Genomic DNA, 22860 nt, shown 5'->3' on the forward strand with positions numbered 1-22860 from the left:
TAAAGAGGCACCACACTGTGCCTCTTTATATTTTGAACAAGCCTTTAATAATTGTAAACCTAAAAAGCCTGCTTCAGTCACTATCCTTTCTTTAGAGGGGTGCTTAACAGTGACCCTCTCAAAAAAGCTACTTGAGGAATAATCCGTTTTGATTTGTAAAACTGTGTTTTTCTGTCAACTGCTGTGCATTATCTGTTGCCACATCTGCTTGGGACAGATGTGTTTAATCTGCAGACTACTTTTTTAAAAAAAATAATTTTTATTCATTTTCCAAATATTTTTATACAATCAGCTCGTATTTAATCACACAATCATCAATTTTTGACTTCCCTCAATTTCTCTGCCAATCTTTCGTTAAAATTTCTATTGTTAACGCATTTCTAACCTTATTATTGCCTTTAACCATTCCTCTTCCTTTCTACTACTTTCTTTTTTACAATATTTCTTAATTTTTCACAGAGACTCTTCAAAACCAACAAGCGTTGTCTGTACATCACATACGCTTTTCAGATATTCTGTAAATCTCCCCCAGTCCTCAATAAACTTTTGGTCTTTCTGATATTGAATCTTCCCAGTTAGTTTATCCAATTCTGCATATTCAGTCAATTTCATTCTCCATTCTTCCACTGTTGGAATTTCTTCCTGCTTCCATCTCTGCGCCAGAAGTATTCTTGCTGCTGTAACCGCGTATTGGAAAAGTTTACAGTCTTTTCTATTAATTTCATTACCCACCAATCCTAGTAGGAAGGCCTCTGGTTTTTTAACAAATGTATATCTCAACATCTTTTTCAATTCATTATATATCATTTCCCAGAAGCCTTTCACCCTTTTGCACTCCCACCACATATGATAGAAAGTTCCTTCTTTTTCTTTACATTTCCAACACTTGTTACATGTTTTATACATTTTAGCCAATTTAACTGGCGTTATGTACCATCTATATACCATTTTCATTACATTTTCCTTCAATGTGGTACACGCCGTAAATTTTAACCTTTCATTCCATAATTTCATCCAGTCATCATATTGTATATTATAATCGAAATCTCTGGCCCAATGTATCATTACCGATTTTCCCTCTTCATCTTTTGTATGCCATTCCAGCAACATTTTATACATTTTAGACAAATTTTTGTACTCATTATTCAATACCTCTGTTTGAAATTTTGATTCTTTTCCTTCATATCTACATATTTTGCAGTCTTTTTTAAACATTTCACTAATCTGATAATAATGCAACCAATCATAAACAAATTCTTTCACCTCTTCATAAGTTTTCATTTTCCATTTACCCCCTCTCTTACTATCAATTCTCCATAGGTTATCCACCTCCCCCTCATATTTATCTTTTTCACACTCATCACTTCCAATGGTGAAATCCAATGGAGGAGTCTTGGTTCCAACAGATTTTTATACCTCTCCCACACCTCTATCAAAGATCTACGGAAAATGTGGTTTTCAAAACCTTTATGAATTTTTCTGTTTCATACCATAGATATGCAGGCCACCCAAATCTATTGTCAAATCCTTCTAAATACAACAACTCTCCGTTCTCTAATCTAATCCATTCCTTTAACCAACAGAGGCATGATGCTTCATAGTACAGTTTCAAACCTGGCAGGGCGAAGCCACCTCTTTCTCTCGCATCTGTCAATAGCTTAAACTGAATCCTTGGCTTCTTACCCTGCCAGATATATATTGAAATTGTTTTTTGCCATTTTTAAAAAGTTGATGCCCCTTTGATTATCGGCAGTGCTTGGAATAGAAATAACATCTTTGGCAGCACACTCATCTTTATCGTAGATATCCTCCCCCAAAAAGATAATTTCAATCTTCCCCACACCTCCAAATCCATTTTTATTCCATTCCAAACAGGTATGTAGTTATTTTGAAACAAATCAATATTCTTGGGAGTTAACCATATTCCTAAATATTTCACTTTGTTCACCACTTCCAACCCTGTCCTTTGTTGCATTTCTTCTATTAATTCTTGATCCATATTTTTAGCAATGATTTTCATCTTTTTTTAATTTAAATAAAATCCTGCAACTTGACCGAATTGTTCTATTTCTTCTAAGATTCCTTTCACACTTCCCTCTGGCTCTTCTACCGTCATTACCAAATCGTCCGCAAATGCTTTGACTTTATACTCATTTTTCCCTACAGACACCCCTTTTATTTCTTCATTTTTTCTTATTGATTTTAGCAGAACCTCCAGCACCAAGATGAATAATAATGGTGATAATGGGCATCCTTGTCTTGTACCTTTAGTTATTTTAATGTCTTCCGTTGTATAATTGTTTACTATCAGCTTCGCTTTTTGTTCTGTATATATTGCCTTTATTCCATTAAAAAATTCCATGTCTACATCCATGTGTTCCAAATTTTTTAACATAAAATTCCATGATATATTGTCAAAGGCCTTTTCCGCATCCACAAAAATTAACATAGCTTGTTTCTCATTCCTGGCATTCAGATATTCTATTATATTTATTATATTCCTTATGTTATCTTTCATCTGTCTGCCAGGAAGGAAACCCGCTTGATCCTTATGTATAAAATCTTGCAATAATTTTTTCAGTCTCTTTGCTAATATACTCGCGAAGATTTTATAATCAGTGTTCAATAACGAAATAGGCCTATAGTTTTTTACTTGCGTTAAATCCGAATTTTGTTTTGGGATAAAAGTGATAAAGGCCTCTTTCCATGTTTCCAGAATTTCTCTATTCTTCAAAATGTTGTTTATATCTTCTTTCAATGGTACAAGTAGGGTGCTTCTCATTTCCTTATAATATCTAGCTGTGAATCCATCTAGTCCTGGAGCTTTCCCTTTTTTCAATTCGCTTATCGCCTCTTTAATTTCTTCTATTTCAATGGGGGCGTTCAAGTTATCTTTTTTTCTTGTCGGGATCTTCTGCACTTCTTTTTCCCTTAGAAATCTTTCTATCTTTCTCATATTATTCTTTTGTTTATTTTTGTACAATTGTCTATAAAAGTCCAAGAATCCTTTTCTGATCTCTTTCGGGTTTTCTATTTCCGTAACTTCAATGATGATTTTATTTACTGTATTCTGCTCCTTTCTTTTCTTTATCTGCCACGCCAGCCATTTTCCTGATTTGTTCGCAAATTCAAAATTTCTTTGTCTCATTCTTTTTGTATTCCCGTCTACTTCTTTATTTATTATCATTGCAAATTGTGTTTGTAGAGTCTTTATATTCTGTCTTATCTTTTCATTATTTGGTTTTTTTATCAATTTTTGTTCATTTTCCATTATTTGTCTCAGTATTTCCTTCTTATTCTTTTCTCTATTCTTATTTTTCAGGGCATTGTGTTGGATAAAAAAACCTCTCATCACAGCTTTGCTCGCATCCCAAACAATACTCATTTTTGTTCCCTTATTGCAGTTGTTTACAAAATATTCTGACAAATTCTTTTGAGCATTTTCTACTACTTTCTGATCATCTAGAAGGTAGTCGTTCATTCTCCATCTAAACGTTCTTTCTTCAAAGCCTTTTAATTCAAATTTTATTGCACTGTGATCCGAAATCACTCTTGGTTGAATTTCAATTTCCAAGATTCTTGGGGTTAATTCGTTTGAGACCCATACCTGATCTATTCTTGACATGGATTGATTCGGTTCTGAATAGAACGTAAATTGTTTCTCCAGTGGGTGTCTGAGTCTCCAAATATCAATCAAATTACAATTCTTAATCATTGAAAAGAAAGTCTTAGGTAGTTTCCCATCTTTACTCACTCCTGTTCTCAGTCTGTTCTCAGTCTGTCCATTTCCATTGACACCACTCCATTCAGGTCTCCCATTATTATAATTTTCTGATCCATATATTCAAACAATCTTTCTTCTAAGTTTTTATAAAAGTTTGTTTTGTTTCCATTTGGTGCATAGATCCCGACGATTTTCTTTCTTTCTCCTTGCCACTTAATTTGAACTGCCATAACTCTGCCTTCTTCATCTTTGAAAATTTGTTGAGCTTCAATTTTTTTCCTGATATACAAAACTACTCCTCTCTTTTTGCTCCTATCCGAAGATACAAATTCATTTCCCAGTCTTTTGTTAATTAATTTTTTTTTATATCTTCTTGCCACATGAGTTTCTTGTAGACAAATAATATCCAAATTTTTCTTTTTTAAATGTTGTTCAACTTTATTTCGTTTTTTTAATCATTTTTTTTAATCGTTTAATCGTTAATATTCCAGGTCCATAGTTTTAACGCCATTTTCTCCATTTTAAATTCTTTATTACTAATTTTATAATCCATCTACCTCTTCTTCTTCTTCTTTCTCTTCTTCATCCTTCTTTCTCTCTTTGTACCGATCTTGCCACTTCTTCTACATTCATCTCCATCCATTGTGCAATCTCATTTATTAGCTTCTCTTTGATGTTGCTCCTTGCACCTCTGGAACCAGTCTCAATCTTAGGTTCACTTCTCGCTGCCTGAGTTCATTCATAGAAATCGCATCCCAGACTTCCTCTTGTGCTTTATTAATTTCCGACATTCCCGCCCTTATTTTTTCTTCTTCCTTCTTCACCTCCCTCATTTCCAATCTTGTCTTCTTCATCCCTTCTTCCAAATTCTGTGTCCTCTTACATCCTTCAGTTGCCCTTTCAGTTCATTAACTGTAACATCAATTTTTTTGTCCATTTGGCCCATTCTCTTATCCATTTGTTCTAATTTTGCTTCTATATTCTTTTCACTCTGCTTAATATTGGAGTTGATCTCTGCAAACTTTTTCAAAATCTCTCCTTTAAAGTCTGCTTCTTGTTTTGATCCTCTCCTTTCTGCCAGTGTTCCCCCCTCCCCCCTTTCTTTTGTGTAGGAGACATTGTAGTTGATTTCCAAATACCTAATATACCATCAGCAACAATCAATATTCAATCTAAATGTAAAATCATTAAATCACTTTTTTCAAAAACAAAAACCTCAAAAAAGATAGAAAATTTTGCCCTTCCCAATTCTCATACACTTAAACCTATATAATAATCAATTTACATATATCAATTTTTTTACCAAAATGAATTTTACAAGTATATACTTGTAGGGCGGAAGACCAGTAAATTTTTGAGATTCACACTTTTAAGAGACCAGTCCCCCACCAAAAATTAACTTCCTTTCTTCTTTCTTCTTGCCACCACTTAGGCTATATCCATACCGACTTCTTATTGAAGATATATCCTCCAAATAACAATGTTGTGCTATTTAAATTATTGTAATCCAATAGTTATGTATTGTAATCCAGAAATTGTAATCCAATTGTGAGGCCAAAATTATTACGGGTACTGAAAGAGATTCCAAATATATCCAGAAGTGTCCAAGGGGCACCAGATATTTCAAGGTAGAAGATAGAAGAAAAAGGTCTGGAGGAGTCTGGCTTGAAGTAGTTATGAAGACTACCTGAGTCTCCTTATTTTGGAGTGGAGATTTTAAATTCAAATGTAAAAACAAAGAGAGAAGAGAAAAAAGAAGAATGATACTTAATTTGGCAGTCCAGACTAATCCAATAATAAAAGAAGAGGAAATAAAAAATAAAGACAAGGAGGAGTAGTTAATTCAGTTCCTCTTTCACTTGGCTCCAAATAAAAATGTAATCCTTATGACAGCTAGGCAGTTCTTTCTTAGTTCGTTCCGCGGACACACACGAAGAGACAAAAACAACTCAAGTAGATAGCCTTCATTCAAACACGATTCCTTCCCTTCCCCTTTATATTTAATCGTTCAAGTTTAGCTAAATGCAGAGGTACCAAATCATAAAGGAAAAAATCATACTGTTCAATATTGTCCTTCCATCCCTTTGTTATATTTTAATTGTCCCTGGGTGACTTCCTTCAACTTAAAATGGAGACACAAAAGTTCTATTCTGTTGCGCAGTTTTTTCCCAAAAGTGAAAGTGCCGAGAAGTAACTTTCTTTCTTACTCACTCAGACCGTTCGTTATATCAAAGACCTTTTAAAGTCACAAAATAATTACCGTCTGCTCCCTCTTTTAGTTATTCTCTTTTTCTGCAACTTTTTGTTACTTTTGCAACAATTTATCTTACTTTTAGCGAGTTCTCCAAGAGAGAGAAGTTCAAACTGCTTGCCGTATCGCCAACCTCCCTTCCACGCTCCGCTCGTAGTCTTGCGTTATTTTCCGATTACAGACAAAACTGACCTCTTTTTATGTCTTCTTTTTTCAAAGCCTTTCTTTTATATATTCCAATTATAATCCGAATTTGGCTCCAATTGTTTGCTTTTGAGAATCGGTCACTCGCCCTGCAAGCCTGGGGCTGCGTTCTCGAGGGTGAGACAACGGCTTCCCGGTGCCTGCTTTCTCCGCCCGCCGCTCTCTTCGCTCCCGTTACGGAGTTACCTGGTGGCCGGGCGATCTGCGAACGGCTCCGCTGGGATCCTGACCCTCTGGTTTCCTTCCAGAGGGGTTTTGGGGGGCTATCGCGCCCTGTAGCACCCCCGTTTACCCTCGAGAACCCGGACTTTCTCTTGCCAAGAAAAGTCCCGCTTGCGTCGGGTCCGTGGCTCGACCAGAAGTGGTCTGCAGACTACTTGGGGAATAACAGAATACAGTGGTACCTCTGGTTACAAACACTTCAGGTTACGAACGCCACTAACCCGGAAGTAGCTGCTCCTTGTTGCCCCAGGATGCGAACAGAAATTGCGCACCAGAGGCAGACCCCTTTAGCGAAAGCGCACCTCAGGATAAGGAGGGATCAAAGTATGGTGGCACAGTAAACTTTGGCTTCTAAGGAACTGAAAGAGAGAGAGAGATTTGTTACCATGCGTGTTTCTAAACATGTCCACAGATGTGCAGTGGAAGATGTGCCTCTAAGGAAGAGGAGAAGAGAAGGGATGAATCTGTAGAAAAGGAGAAATGGTCTTTTCACACACATCTATTCAGAAAAGATGAATTGGAACACCTTGGTCACCATAGTTGACTAGGAATTCCATGTAGGCAATTGAATGGTTTGCTGGAAGGCGAGATGGATTGCCCTGCTCATCTTCCACCAACCCATATGCTAGAAGATCTTTAAAATAAAATAGCTTGCTAATATGCCTGTATTTCCATGATAGCCCAGCATAGAAATGCAGTCTAGATTGTTGTTGTTTTAAATGTGCAGGCTGATAACTTTGGTGTCTTATTTACCAGCCTTATTTATCTTCCAAGTGCTCAAAACACTTTACAAATGCCATCTCAGCAATCCTTATTAGATTCTCATAATATTATGATCCCCATTTTGCAGATGGGAAAGCGGAAGTTAACAGAACAGCAGTTTGACTAATGCTATGGTAATACCTATGCCATGGGCATTTCCCACGATTAAAATAAGTTTAGTAAGTTCAATGATTCTGTCTCTTGCCCTTTTAGGTGATGGCATTGCAGTTCCATCAAAGTTTAATATTGCAGAAAGGCAAACAGAGATAACGGCATCATTAGATTGTAGCTCTCGATCTGATCTCAGTGCCTTTGAAAATGGAGGTAATTACTTCAAACATACATTGACTATTTAAATTCTTATGATTTACATGACAATCAAATGACAGTGGAAACTAAAATACAAATACAAGTTCTGTGATTTATTTATTTTTTTGTCTCTCTTTGTAGGAGGTGATTGCTATTTGCCACAAAGAAATATATTTGTTGCAGGGATACAAAGCAAAGCATTCAGTGGAGAAAAAGAATTTGCCATGCTGAAATGTTCGAACATTAAAGGTATTCAGAGCTCATGTATTGTCTTTTGGGGGAGGGAGAAAATTTGGAGATATATGTTTCTTCCTTTCTGCGGTTTGAAAATGCATCTGCACAAGCTGCCTGTGTGATTTTTCTATAATTTGTGCCAGGGAATTCAACTGTACTGGTGGTTAATTTCATTTTCTTATCAGAGTTAACACTCGGTTCATTCCCCACCCCACCCCCAGCTACAGCTCATTCTGTCTATTCTCTTTGGTGCCAACACAAGCTTGTTACGGAGTTTAGCTTTGGCAGGATCATCCAATTAATTACTGTGATCATTTTTACTGTTCTGTGATGCAGTGAACCATTGCAACTTCCCAAGAGTCTAAAAGGGGACCGTGCTGAGAAGTATTAGATAGCGGGCTCAGTTTCACGACACATTTAAATGTGTGAAATGATCAGCTGGACTTTTTACATAACGCCAATTATCACAGCCACCAAAGATGCTTCTGTGTTAACCTGGATATAGCCTTGTTTGACAGCATGATACTTCCTCAAATTCAGACATTCTATAGGGGGAGGAAGCTCTGGGGGGTTCTTTTATGGAGGGGAGGGAGGTGGCTAGGCAAGATCAGGGGATCCCCTTTATTGAACAGTCTCACATTTTCATTGGTGTTGCCCATTCACTTGCCCTGTCCCTCCCTGCCCTATGTTCACCAATGCCCAGTGTGTGTGTGTGTGTGTGTGTGTGTGCACTAGGTAAGCCGAGACTGCTGTCCCTTCTTATTATGCCAGTCACTTCTCACTCACTTGGCTGCAACAGGTAAAAACAGGCAACAATACAAAATGGTTGCAACAGCAGAATCAGGGCACCAGTGATGCATTACCTGGTAGGGCAGGAGCTTCAACAGATACCCTGTGGTGCCCCTGGATGCCATTGAAAGAGCACCATAAACGATCCATTATTGACCTCCACAACAGGCATCTAGTTGCATAAAATGTCAGCCACCTCATTTTAATACATGCAATTATTTTTTGTGTCCCTTCTCTGTATGGGTGGACAGCTCCTTTCAGCTGCTTCAGTCCAGCTGCCTCCCGTAATAATGCACTGGGATGGCGACGGAGAAAATCTGTATTGTGTTGCATCTGTGCACTGGTTCACATAGATTGATAAAGGTAAAGGGACCCCTGAACATTAGGTCCAGTTGCGAACGACTCTGGGGTTGTGGCGCTCATCTCGCTTTACCGGCTGAGGGAGCCGGCATACAGCTTCCGGGTCATGTGGCCAGCATGACTAAGCCGCTTCTAGCGAACCACAGCAGTGCACTGAAATGCCGTTTACCTTCCCGCCAGAGCGGTATCTATTTATCTACTTGCACTTGTGCTTTCAAACTACTAGGTTGGCAGGAGCTGGGACCAAGCAATGGGAGCTCAAACCACCGACCTTCTGATCTGCAAACCCTAGGCTCTGTAGTTTAGACCATAGCGCCACCCGCATCCTCACATAGAATGAGTAGCAGGTAAATGAGGGAACAGCTCAGGTGTTAGGTGTGCTACACACACGGCCAATATATACTGCACAAAAAATGGGAGGAGAAAGGGAGGATTGTTAAAACCATACTTATGCATGTAAGACTATCTGCCGGTCATTTTTGGATCACATTCCAAGTCATGAATATAGCAAGGTTGGCCTTTACCATGCCCCCCCCCCTTACTGAATCCTCAGTGAATGCATGAAACAACCCTGGGAATCCACCTCCTTTCTCAACGCCGTAGAACTGAGAGGCAAAATCCTGCTGTCGGTTTTTTCTTCTCTTTAGCTACAAGTCACGCTGAAAGCATAAAGAAGCATCATTTTAAAGGAGTGAAGAAAAAGAAATGGATTTCCGAGGAACCCAAAAACCTTCCTCTCCCGTTGACAGCAAAAGGTATTTTGAAAAACCGTTTTTAGTAGGTTGAAAAAGTCACACGGGGCCAATCAACTCATTTGGTCCTGGTTCAACATCAGAGGCAATCTCTTAAAAGGGGCAAGCTCAGTATTTGTATGTCCCCGTCCATTGCCCTATATGTTGAGCAGCACTCAGTAGCTTCTTACAAGTCTGGGGAAAATATTGATTATCGTATTATTTCTTGCAGCAATGCATACTTCAAACCCTAAATGTAAAGGGTATTGCCAACAAAATGATCAAAGCAAGAATGCTGAGAATGCTTCTTATGTTCCTTCTCAGAGAGCCAGCGGGAGAAGTATTTCCTTGAGTTCTCCAGCAGCTGCAAGGTCACCCAATCTGACCTATGGTAAAGTTGGTGCAACCAAAGAATCCAAGATGAATTTGGCTGCAGGTGAGCACATAGTCTCATAGACCCCTCCTCCTGGCACAGAAGATTGCCCGCGTTATTGAGTTTGTGTTCTGTTATACCACATTTGACTAGAGAGCTTTTACTGTTGTGACGCCCTGAATATGTAATGCTTTCCCTCAGCAGGTTCACCTCGTGGCCAACATTGCTTTCTTTTAGAAAAAGGAAAAGTTTCCCCTCCCATTTTCTCAAGATTTTAAGGTAGCTTTATGTACAATAAGCCCGCAGCTTGAACACATTTAACTTGTGTGCATTCGGCATAAATAAGAGGCAGAAAGTGGGAAAGAGTTTGGCAGTCCTGCCTGCCCTTGCACCTAGTTGTGTTTTGACTAGTTATAGGCATGATCTCCAGAACATAACCCCCACATAAATTGAGGGCTTACCATACTGTTGACTGTTGACTGTTCTTTAACCTATCAGTCTCATCTATTATTTGTAAGGTTATATATAAGAACTTGATTTTTTAAACCTTCTAAACTGTCTGTTTGTAATGTCTCTGTCTGGTCAATAGCTATTTCTGAAGAAAAAACAACAACTTGTAATTTATGTTTATTGCAAGGTAAAAACACAGCCACAAGATTTTGCTGCAATTTGGTGGGGTTGTATTCAGATACAAATAGAGATGATTTGTTGTCAGATGTGGCAAGAATGGTTTGGACGGTCTAATTCTTCTTCTTTTGTCTTTATCCTTCTTAATGTTTATTTGGTTTGTTTGCTTGTTTGTTTTCTTATAAATCTGTCCCAGCTCTGCCAATTTTGTAATGACAATGTCATAAAAATCAGACAATGAGTTCCTCTAGTTTAAATTTTGTCTTGAAGTATTGCGAGCTCTAACCCTTGCATTATGCTCAGAAACATGTTTGGTTAATACTCTGTGTGGTTTGATATTTTGTCATTTTGCAGTAGTTCTTCTTGTTTTGTTATACTAAACCTCAGCAAAAAAAGAAAAAAAAAAGAAATGAGTGAGAGGTTTGGGTATCATCTGAATTACCTCACCCAAAACTTTCACATGGATGTTAAATAGCGTGGGAAGTAAGATGGAACTTTGTAGTATCTTTGGAGTCCAATGTCCTATCAGTTCTTTTCCAGGCAGGTGATCCAGAAGTATATCATGGCCATTGCTATTAAGCACTATTGCTAGGACCTGGACAATCAACAGCTATCTTCCTCCTGTCTGTTTCCTAATGGAGGTCAACCACCAGGACAATTAAAGCAGTTCCAGTCCAAAATGAATATTAGAACAGATCCAAATAATTGGTTTCATCCAAGAGTACTTGGAGTCCCAATAGCACTTCTGTAAGATTAGTGAATTTGGCAGAGGAGTTGTTGGGTTAATTAAAGGGTTGAAAAGTCCCAAACAGCCAATGGAATCACACCTTCTTTTAAGGAAGTATTTACTGGTCCTGCCACCCATATGTGTTAAGCTTTCCCTCTCCCAAAATCTAGTTCATGTTCCCAGATTGAAAATGGAATGCATTCTCCCTTGGGGTTAATGTGTTTTTCGAAGTGATCTATGATTTATGTGATGTCAGGTAACATCATGACTAAAACTCTCTCTCTCTGTGTAACTAGATTGGCAGAATACGATTATAATTACCACTGAAAATGTAAATCAAACTGTATTTTTCTTTACAGAGAGGTGCACTTCAGCATATAATATACCAGCTTGGCGAAAAAGAAGCCCACATACTAAAGTATATACTAAAGCGGAAAAAATGCATTCAGGTATTCCAATATGAACAATTCCAATATGAACGTATTTGCTAAAAATGAAAGAAAATTAGAAAATGGGGAACATTTCTAAAGAGCAAGTATCTTATTATGTAGATTACTTTATCTTTGTAGATTGCTAGTGGATAGGAGGGGAGAACTCACGAAATCTGTTTAGTGTTGGAGCCTATGCACTTGTGCCCCAGAGACACTTGGGATAAGAAGGAAAAGTGTTGACATCTGAGATTTGTTCTTTAAACTTGTGTTATTTAGACAAACTGAGTAAGGACATCCCTTACTGCTTTTCTCAGTTGTTACTCTCACATAGTAACTGGGCTTGGATGCAGTTTTCTCTCTCCAGTTGCGTGTTGGCTACATGGGAGGTTATCCCACCCATTTCTTTTCTTTTTTTAAAAAAATAATATTTATTGAAAATTTTTAAAATTACAAAAAAGACAAAGCAGAGAGAGAAAAAAGCAAGAAACAAAAAAGAGAAAAAGAAAACAAACCACATCCAATAATACGAATTCAAAAAACAAAAATACACCACAAACATATAAAAATAAAACCAACATTCTCAAATCTTCAACTTTCATTACCTTCTTTCTTTGACCTCCTCCTCCTCCCTTTTTTTGTATCCCAGTTATTAATTATCGCAGCAAATCCTTTCCATATTTTATAATATTCTGTCATTACATTACCTTAATCTATTTTCATCTTATCTTATAAAAAACCTTAAAACTTAAATCTTATTTTAAACATTTTTGCTAGAGCCAAGTAATTTCGTTCCAACATTTTTCTAACAGTCATCAATTTTATAAAACAATCCTAGTAATAAAAAAAGAAAGAAATAGAAACAATCCAATCTTCATCCAGCGTCCCTTCCTCCTGGTCCCGGGTTTTGTCAGTCCTTTTTATCCCATCGATCTAGTGCATTAACCTGGTAACCTTATATCCGAGGCCCTTAAGTCCCTTCCATGTCCCTTCCGCAGCTCTTCTTCATATTCACCTTCCACTCATGGGAACTCCAGCTTGGTAATGTTTTTGACCCTTTTCAACAAATCAGCCCCTTTTCCATAGTCCCGACTAAACTCCATGTAGTATTTAAAAACATGTTTCAGAATCCCTCCAAAATTGAGAGCCCCTACAGCTCCAAACATCTCACGGCCCATTGCCAGACTCGGAAAGTCCAAACATCCCTGCATAGGGGCGTCTATCCAACCCCCCATTTCCAAATCAGTCCAAACTTTATCTTTCCTAATCTGGCTTTTTCCAAGTTCATTTGTCAAATCCAAAAGCTCATGTTCCTGCTGGGCCGCAGCTCCCTCCATCTCTGGCGCCCAAGATTCCGCAACATCCTCTTCTCTCATCTGTTCTGTCAGGGCACACTCCTGATTTAATTCCTGGGTGGGCTCCATATAGTTTCCCACTGCCTGTTCAAAAATTCTGACCGCATTAGTCATCAAATCCGTCTTCTCAGTTAACTGTTCCAGTAGAGCATTTATTTTACAGAGAGCACACAACAGAGCTTCTGAATACATTGTCCTTCAAGGTCACAAGCCTTTTCCCACGATTGTAATTTGTGACAGCTGCAAGCTCCCTGGAATTAGTTACAGTTTCCCAGTCTCCCTCTAGGGGGAAAACTTCTAATTGTTCTTGCAACAAAGTTTCTTTTTTGAGATATTTTGTCAATATTTGTTCCTTTAAAATGCGAAAGGAAACATTGGAATCACTATGTTTCTCTTCTTTTAGCTATCTGTCAAAAACGTTTGTCTCTGGTCAATGAGCTTCAAACGTCAGTCCTGACACCCCGCTCCAGGATCAGGACGGTGGAAAGTTACTTTACTTTAAACTCACTTCTGCAGGTTTAAACAGTCCGAAAAAGATCCCCCTTCTTCTCCTGCTGCCGAAGGGGGGTTCGAGGATTTTAAATGATGAAAGCCGATCCTTTAGAAGCGATTTTCTGAGCTCTAGTTTACGTTGTCTTTGCTTTATTCTGTCTACAAAGAAACGGAAGGCTGACTTCCTGTTTCAGTACCAAATTGAAGTAAATTTTTAAATCCAATTCCTTTCTGCTCGCAAATCCTTATTTAAAGTCCAATTTGTTCAAAGTTTAAGTACTCACGGGTGCTTATTTTAGAAGCCAAATTGTCCCAGGAAAAAGGCAGCGCTCTCCGGCAATGGCTATGCGGCTTCGCTCCACGGAAATAGCAGTTGACTCACAGCACCGTGCCGCTTCCCCCTCTTCGCTTCGGAGCCCGTTAGTGGGTTCCTTTGCGGGTTGGGGGGGCACTAAGGGTGCCCGCTGAGTCCCATGGTCACAGGCTTCATCCGCCTGTGATTTTTAAAAGGGTCCCCGCTTCGCCGTAGCGGAAAAGACCCGTTTCGCGCGGAGCTAGTCCCTCCAGTTCAGAGGGAGTCCGCCATTGCTGATGGCGCCACCCCGGAAGTTATCCCACCCATTTCTGTCCTTTACTAGATAATACTGATCTCAGAAATATCAAGATTATATGCTGTTTTTTCTGGGACAGATCCCTCAGAGCTCCTGGTACTGTAGTTATGCAGCCACCCCCTTTTTTTATCCCACTGACCTCCATTCCCAGCATAGTCCCCTTCACCTGTTTTGGGCTTCTTGGAAACTTCACCTGTGCCTTCTAGAATGGTATCCTGAGTTTCCTTGCTGTCCTTTCACATTTCCACACATTTCCACTGACTGTGCCACCGTCATTGCTCCCAGTCTAGCATATAGTCTGCTTGGAAACTATAATGAGATATATGGGATTAAAGTTGGGCTGGGAGGGGATCTGATAAGCTGAACCAAAACCACAAAGGGAGGGGAAAGTGTGATAATGTCCTGAGTAACAGAGGGTACAGATGACATGTGGCAATCAGATATGCAAAATGATAACTTGCGTCAATCTGTACTTTTGCCTAAAACCAGCCCAGGGTTGCCAATGTGGTGCCAGATGTTGTGGACTACATCTCTCATCTTCCCTAACCCCAATGGCCATGCTGACTGGAGTGGATGGGAGTTGGAATCAACAACAGCTGGATGGTACCAGGCTGGGTATCCCTGCTCTATCTAGAAGGTGGTCTGAAAATGGAACAGTCCTGCCCATGTATTAGCATCTCGAGATGAGGCTCTTCTTCATTTGTGTTTGTTGGGTAAACTTTGCTATGTGTCAATGAGGAATAAAACCTTTTTGTTGGCATCTCCATCTGTGGAATTCCTTTCTCAAAGGAATCTGACTGGTGCCAATGTTACAATCATGTTACAGCTATTTCAGTGCCAGGCCATTTATTTGTCCAGCTTTCTTTTTGTTTGTTCGGTTTGAAGTTTAGTTTCCAGTCCTCTCTGCCTGATTTTAGTGTGCTTTTATTTATTATAGTAATGTATTATCTGTTACTGTATTATACTAAATTTTTGGGTGCTCAGTAACATTCAGAAGGAATTGAAAAAACATTCCTGTTCACCCAAGCGTTTGACGGCTGTAAGATGCTGTTTCTGGCAGTGTTGAAATTATTAGCTGTAAGGATATGTGACTGTTTTATTTTGTTTTTAATTGCATTGTTTTGTTGGTTGCTGCTGTAAGGATATGTGACTGTTTTATTTTGTTTTTAATTGCATTGTTTTGTTGGTTGCTGCTCTGGGCTCCTAAGGGAGGGAGGGCAAGATAGGAATTTTATTAATATGGATGATACTTTCAAGTGAAATAGCCATACACAGTAGAATATGAATTCTGCTTGGAGGAACTTGTTCCTGAAGTTCTTTTTCAATGAAGCCTGCTCCCAAGTATTATCTGTTTTTATCTTATTTTCTTACATTTACATCCCACCTTCCTTCCGTCAGGGCATCCAAGGAGATGTACACATGGTTCCCAGTAACTGACCCATCTAGGCACCAACCAGACCCAGATGATGTTTAGCTTTTGTAAAGTAATAACCTCAAGTGCCTTCAAGGCATGTCCTAGGACAACAGTTTGTATTTTGCAGAGGAAGTGTACCCAAGACTGTTGTCCAGGGTGCAGATAGATGGACTTTTAAACTCTGGCAACTATAGTTAGATTATTTCCATTTTTTAATTTATTGAGGCTCCGTTTCATGTCAGTTATAATCCCAGTTCCATATATTATTATAGTCAGTGGTTTACAGCATCTCTGTTGTGGAACACTTTGATTCTGTAAACTTCACATTTTGGGTGCCTGTGTTTTCAAATTGTGTGTGTATCTTCATTTCAGAGCCCAGAAGAAATGGAAGCAGATAAAGTGGAAGCAGATTTGAAGGAGAGGGAAGGGCAAAAAAGAAGTGAAATTCTGTTCTTACTACCATCATAAGGGAAACAAAAGTGAAAATTCAAATGATACGGTTATCAAGGAATTAAACTGCAGATGCAAAGGTGACAAAATTTAACACTCAAAAAGCAGGAAGTACAGAGAGGCTAAAACATACTTATTAAAAATATGTAAACAAGGCACATCTTTCTGAATGAGTTATTTTGCAACTGAAGTTTAAATATTGTTTGACAGTTTTACAGCTTTAAAGAATAGAAGTTTCCATGTCCCTCCCCCTCCAGAATACAGTGCCAGCAGGATTTTAGAGATGGTAGTACGGATCATATGGTAGATTTTGACAGACAAATCTGATTTCCCCTTTTCTATGATGCTGAAATAACAATGTTGTGATTCATCAATGAATGCACAAGCTGTTGTTTTTCTGTATTCTAGGAGACCATGATTCAGCATGACTAATCCTAACAATGCTTATTCAGTGGTTTTCTGAACAATACAGACAATAACTGTCTGAAATTCTGAGGATAAGAGGGGCTCATTAAATGCAAGCATTGTAAGAGTTCAATTAATGCAATCATTTTTACTTAGTAGTCATGCTACCCAAATTTGACATTGGGGCAAGAATGAATAAAGGAAACATTACCTTCTAAAGTATCTGAGTCCAATTCTTGTGTTGGACTTCCACTAAGCTTCAATAATATTTGCCCAGCTGATTCTCTGGTCAAGAGAGAGGAGGCTAGACTGGAAAATGATCAAGTCTTAACTTTCCTAAATTCAGAGGGTTGTTTTTTGTTTTGTTTTTGCCTTTAGATATCTCAAGCAAAATGTGCACAAAGGACTTTAAAGGAACTGTTTATGTATCAAGTTTGCATGTGGTTTGGGATTTCTGTAATTAGCGGTGGCTGAATTCTTGTGAATGGTTGCAGTTTATTTCCAATTCTTTGGTCTCCAGATTTTCCAACACCGTACATCTCCTTTTTAAGCCTAGTTGCTTCCTGACCTTTCCAAGAAAAGAATGCTGCAGTCCTACATGAGTCCTACATGCAAAGCAGCACCCAATTTTAACCTGTCTTTCCTTGCTACATTGCTTCTGCATTGTAAGTCAGGAATAGGATCATGGCACTAATCTCACATTCTGTTGCCTTTACAGTCACTGGAAACTTAAACCTGTCTTGTTGTCTTGTGTGGACTTATTAGATGTGCCCATTCTTACAGGCACATTCTTATGGCTATATTTTTTCAGAATCTTTCTGAACACTTTGCATTCTAACTTACCTTGTACTTCCAATCAGAAAGAGAAGCAAGACAAGCACAGAAGAGGCACAGAATATATGTCAGCTTTGAGGCCAATAGAAAAATGTAATTTTTTTTTTTTTTTTTTTTTTTGGAGAAGGATCATATTTTAACATTCTAAAGATGCAGTATGTTGTTGAAACTGTTTCCCCCCCTCCTTCCTAATTGGATGCTGTACATTTGAATTTCTAGGCCACATAACCCTATAGCTATGTTTCACATCTTGACAGCCCAAAGCAATTTAAATTTTTAATTCCAAAAGGCCTCATGCGTAATTCTTGTTAACTGGCTTGGACGGGGGCAGATACTCACAGGGTTTTTTCAGGCAGAAGTGTTCATTTTTGCAATTACTACCTGCTCAGCAATTTTGTAATTCAGTGCGAGAAATATTGCATTGTGATAATGTGCAATATTAAGGTTTCATGTCTGCAAATGTTGGCGTGCTAGCCGGGACATATTATTCACTCTAAAGGTTAAACACCCTTAAGAGCAGAATGAGTTCCCTTCCCATTGCCAAAGAAGTTTAGTTTGCGGAATGAAAAGCGAGAAGGAGGGTATTACCCCGGCCTGCTCACAGCTTGGCTATTTTTCTATAGGACTATTCAGCACCAACCAGGAGGTTCTCAAGCTAGGGATTTTTTTGATGGAAATAAAGCAAACATTTTGACCCTTGGTAAACAAAGGACAAACAAGTTATGAGGTGTATGTGCATAGCATAGTAAAATAACCCTGAGAAAGAGCCCGGCCTGCTTTTATGTTCAACAGCAGTCTGGGTAAATCAGTAGGCGAAAACTCTTTCATAGCATGGAAACAACATTGTCACCTGCTGAAATCTGCAGGTAAAGTTTTGCTTGAACACAGACCTGCAGTGACTGGTTCAAGACCCCTTCCTTCTCCACAGACCCTCTTGAGTGTTAAGATCTGCAGGGGGAGCCCTCTTGGTAGTTATTTCTAAATAGAGGTACCTCTTTACCTTGGTCGTTGACACCTGAGGTGTGTGTGTTCAGGTCCCACCCTATTCCAGATACTGTAACCTGCTTTAAATCCTGAGTTTTAAATTGCTGCAAGCTGCCCTGAGACTTGCTGGTGAATGGTGGGTAGTCATCATCATCATCGCCATCATTTATGCTTATTGTTATGAGTTTGGGAAGGAAGAAGTAGGCTGTATGTGAGATCCTTCTCTAACCCCCGAATCCAGGTAAAGGTAAAGGTACCCCTGCCCATACGGGCCAGTCGTGTCCGACTCTAGGGTTGCGCGCTCATCTCGCTCAAGAGGCCGGGAGCCAGCGCTGTCCGGAGACACTTCCAGGTCATGTGGCCAGCGTGACTAAGCGGCATCTGGCGAGCCAGCACCAGCGCAGCACACGGAAACACCATTTACCTTCCCGCTATAAAGCGGTACCTATTTATCTACTTGCACTTAGGGGTGCTTTCGAACTGCTAGGTGGGCAGGAGCTGGAACCGAACGACGGGAGCTCACCCCGCCGCGGGGATTCGAACCGCCGACCTTGCAATCAGCAAGTCCTAGGCACTGAGGTTTTACCCACAGCGCCACCCGCGTCCCCCAACCCCTGAATCCAGCAAGTGTTAAAATATAAATCTGGCCAGCTTCCTGTGTGACCCAGGTGATCACCTGGGCGATGGACCATTAGGAGAAAAGAGGAAAGGGGGCTCTGTGTGAGACGGCCAATGAGCTGTCCCCCTCTCAACTCAGAGATAGTTAGAAGGACAAGTCTGAGTTTAGAGTTAAAGTGGCATTGATGTGACCCAGAAGCGAAGCAGCAAGCTGGAGAGAGAGTCAGAGCAACATTTGAGAGCAATGTCTGAGTTCTGTTTGAACCCAAGGCTGTGCAGCTATTGGAGAAACAAGACCCGTTTGGGGTGTTAAGTCTGTGAACCCCTCATTTCCAAAAGGAAACACGGACCTTGAGGAAGCACCTGATACTCCTGGAATCTCGCACTACTCAGGGACTGGGGTTGTGTACAACAATATACATCAGCACATGCACAGTTTAGGCATGAATGCACTCTCTTTGGGGTTCGTTTTCGTCATACATAAGCCTTTTCACAAGTCCATAGGGAAAACTGTTCAGATGACATGTGCAATCTGTGTCTGCTTCTGAAATGTGCGCACAGCCCCAGTTTGAATTTTCTTTTGCCTGTTAAGAGGAAACCGTGCCAGCTGTTTGTGAGAGTGACTGGTGATGGTTCCTGTAGTGCCCAGAGCTATTCTAAGAAGCTCCTACACAAATGTGAAATTGCCTTCCCCTGAGACTCAGGGCTGCTTCACACATGGTAACATTTCTACATAGCAGGAATGGAATGTGACAATTTCTGTTTGGGGATTTTGTCATGGGTGAAGGAACCTGAGGAAATTTCAAAACTCTTAAAACTTTAAAAAGAGAGAGTAAATGCCAATGTTTCACTGGTGAGAGTCAGCACAGTGTATTATCCCCTCAAACCCAATGATAGTGATGGTGAAGAGGAAGTTTTAATTTTACAAGGATGGTGCATTAAAAACAAAAGGAACATGAATGAATTTGGTTCTCAAAAACAATGGGGGGGGGGGAGAATGCAAATGGTTATGGAACAGTAACCACTAGAGGGCAATATTAGCACATGCATGGAACTTTGTCATCAAACTATCCCATCACGGTATTTAGGCAATAAAGAGTTGTAGACCCGATTATCATTTACAAAGAAGTTTGTACAGAGATCTCATTTGCTATATTGGGGTGCCCTTTTAAAAGTATGTTTCAAAAGACTTTATTCTAGCAGAGAGGGGAATAGAAGAGAGAAACTGGAAGACAAGAGGAAGCAGTTAAGTTGGGATAAGGCAACTGGTAAACACCTGATTAGACTTGTCCTGTGTTTCACATTGAGAAAGATTGTGAGGCATTTGCCTCCTGAACCTACAAAAACAAATCTAATATGGGATGGGAGCACATGCCTTGTATGTGGAAGTTCTCAGGTTTATTAATATTCTCTTAAAAGGGACCTGGAAACGGGGGATGTGAAAGAGCTGCTATTAGCCAGAGAAGGCAAAACAGCCTTACCAATTATAATACAGCTCATGATAAGCCAGGAATCCTATATACCATTTAAGGTTTTAAGTCATTAACACTATAGACATTTCCACCTGAAATTGTGAAATGTTTCCTCCCTGCCTAGAGTTCCATGAGCCCTGATGCGTTCATAGGGATTCTTGCACAAGCTGGCTTCTCACTTCACTTCAATAGATGGGGCAGTTCTGAAATCAATGAGAGAAAACGTGTCACACAAATCATTGCCGGTATCACTGCACATGAAAATGCCAGTAGACTGAGGCATTTGTATATGTCAGTAGTCCATGGTATTTGCTAGGGGTGTGCATCAGGCTCTGAGTATACCCTGTGTACCCTGAATTATGATGTGAACCAAGGTGAGAACCATGGCAGGCGCCATTCCCTCAGCAGGTTGACCAGGCCTGCAAATTGGCACAATGCTGGCAGAAAATGAATACCTACAGGCTTTCCCCCTTTGTTTCTTTCTTTTAAATCAAAATTTAAAGATGCCCTGCATAATCATGCCCTGCTACAATTTGGCAAGGTTAATCTACTCTTGAAAGGTTGCCATACATGCAGATTTCATCCATTTTGGTGAAAAGGGAGAGGAAATTATAGCCATTTTAGATTGCCCATTATAGTAAATGGGAGTGGCTCCCAAACAGCTCAGGCTACTTTCCAAAGCTACAGACACAACTACAAGTTGTTTTAAAACAACTTAAAATTGCAGAAATAAGGTGGGTCCCAAAAATACCCACTTCAAGTGTCAAAAGCCATGGCAAAGAGATGTGTCATCAGCAATTGTGAGAAGCTGTATAATGAAGGTGCCAGACACACCTCTGTGGGGAATTCCACAACTTGGGGGCCACCACCACTGGGCCCTCTCCAGGACCACTACTCCGCCCCCCACTCCAAGCTTCTAAGCGTGGAGGTACTACCTAGGGGCCAATCTTGGCACCCAAGAGAATCTGTAGGGAAGGAGGTGGTCTTTCAGGTAGAATCATAGGTACTTGGGACCTGAATTGTTTAGGGCTTGAAACACTAATGTGATAACCTTGAATTTGAGACAAAGGCCGTATAGTTAAAGCCATGGTTTTCCCAGTAGTGATGTATGGAAGTGAGAGCTGGACCATAAAAAATGCTGATTGCCGAAGAATTGATGCTTTTGAATTATGGTGCTGGAGGAGACTCTTGAGAGTCCCATGGACTGCAAGAAGATCAGACCTCTCCATTCTTAAGGAAATCAGCCCTGAGTGCTCACTGGAAGGACAGATCCTGAAGCTGAGGCTCCAGTACTTTGGCCACCTCATGGGAAGAGAAGACTTGCTGGAAAAGACCCTGATGTTGGGAAAGATTGAGGGCACAAGGAGAAGGGGACGACAGAGGATGAGATAGTTGGATAGTGTTCTCGAAGCTACCAGCATGAGTTTGACCAAACTGCGGGAGGCAGTGGAAGATAGGAGTGCCTGCTCTGGTCCATGGGGTCACGAAGAGTCGGACACGACTAAATGACTAAACAACAACAAAAAGGAACTTTGGGGCTGGTGTGCACCCATAGCATCTACTACATCTCATATTGCCTGGAGAATGGCAATGCATTCAGGACTCTTCCTTCACAAAAGACTTGTCACCAGTGTTAAAAACAACAAATCTGCATTGGAAAAGCTGTGATGGTAGCTAAATATGGAACTCAGCGCTAGTTGTGATCAATAACTATTGGGAAGTGGCAGTTTGTGTCAAGGTGCTGACACCTTTATCTCCACGTTGCAGCAAGAGCGTGTTCCACAGAGGAGTAACGGCAAGAAATCCCTTTCCGATAAGGTTATGGCAATGTTTCAAGTCTAAAAGCTAGCAGATGTTTAATATTTCTTTCCTCGAGGCCACAGCTACCCTGCTGTTTTGATTTAGCATGTTAGAAAAGCTCTCAGCATGGCCCAAGCTGAAACTGTGGCAGAATATACATCTTCAAAAGTTCAACTCCTCTTTGTTCTCGCGTCTCCTTTGCCCTTGGTCGCGGTGCACGGTTTTGAAGCACTGCTCCTCAATGAATCTCAGAGGCTTTTCCTAGGCTTCTTCCAGTATTGTTGGGGGGAGGGGGCGAGGCTAGGAAAATCCCTTTTAATTTATCAACAACAAACTTTAACCTGAAACATTCTCATTGTCATTAGCCGAATGGCAACTTCTCTCCTGGGATGAATAAAAGCTTGGAGAGTGGGTGGTTTTTTATTAGGACTGTGTCATGGAAGGAAAAGGTTAAACCCCTTCTATGTACATGCTATAGTCTCAATTCTGTTCTACCCTGTGTAGGTGCTGTTAAACCACATACAGAGAGATGTAAAATACATACATTTTTCATATTTCCTCTAGTTTGTGCCTTACTTAGAATTTAGACTAGACTGTGTAGACATTATTGGCTTAAAATTCAGCAAGATAAACCCTGCTAGCCTGCATTTCAAGTTCCATTTGCATGTTGTTGTACGCATCATA

At 40.0% G+C, this 22860-nt stretch overlaps 1 protein-coding gene across 3 annotated transcripts in view; it reads left to right on the forward strand.

Annotated features, from left to right (window-relative positions):
* Positions 1 to 16219, forward strand: part of LOC308457552 (uncharacterized protein C12orf50 homolog) — a 28264-nt gene extending 12045 nt beyond the window's left edge. For all 3 annotated transcript variants that reach the window (XM_080971500.1, XM_080971502.1, XM_080971501.1), the window contains 6 exons: positions 7377 to 7487; positions 7614 to 7721; positions 9503 to 9610; positions 9819 to 10022; positions 11673 to 11762; positions 15986 to 16219. In XM_080971500.1, coding sequence (XP_080827626.1) covers positions 7377 to 7487; positions 7614 to 7721; positions 9503 to 9610; positions 9819 to 10022; positions 11673 to 11762; positions 15986 to 16011 — 647 coding nt within the window. In that variant the 3' untranslated portion in view covers positions 16012 to 16219. The remainder of the gene's footprint in view (positions 1 to 7376; positions 7488 to 7613; positions 7722 to 9502; positions 9611 to 9818; positions 10023 to 11672; positions 11763 to 15985) is intronic.
* The last annotated feature ends 6641 nt before the right edge of the window (positions 16220 to 22860 follow it).

Source organism: Podarcis pityusensis (assembly GCF_964106645.2).
Source record: "Podarcis pityusensis genome assembly, chromosome: 10".
Classification (NCBI taxonomy): Eukaryota; Metazoa; Chordata; class Lepidosauria; order Squamata; family Lacertidae; genus Podarcis; species Podarcis pityusensis.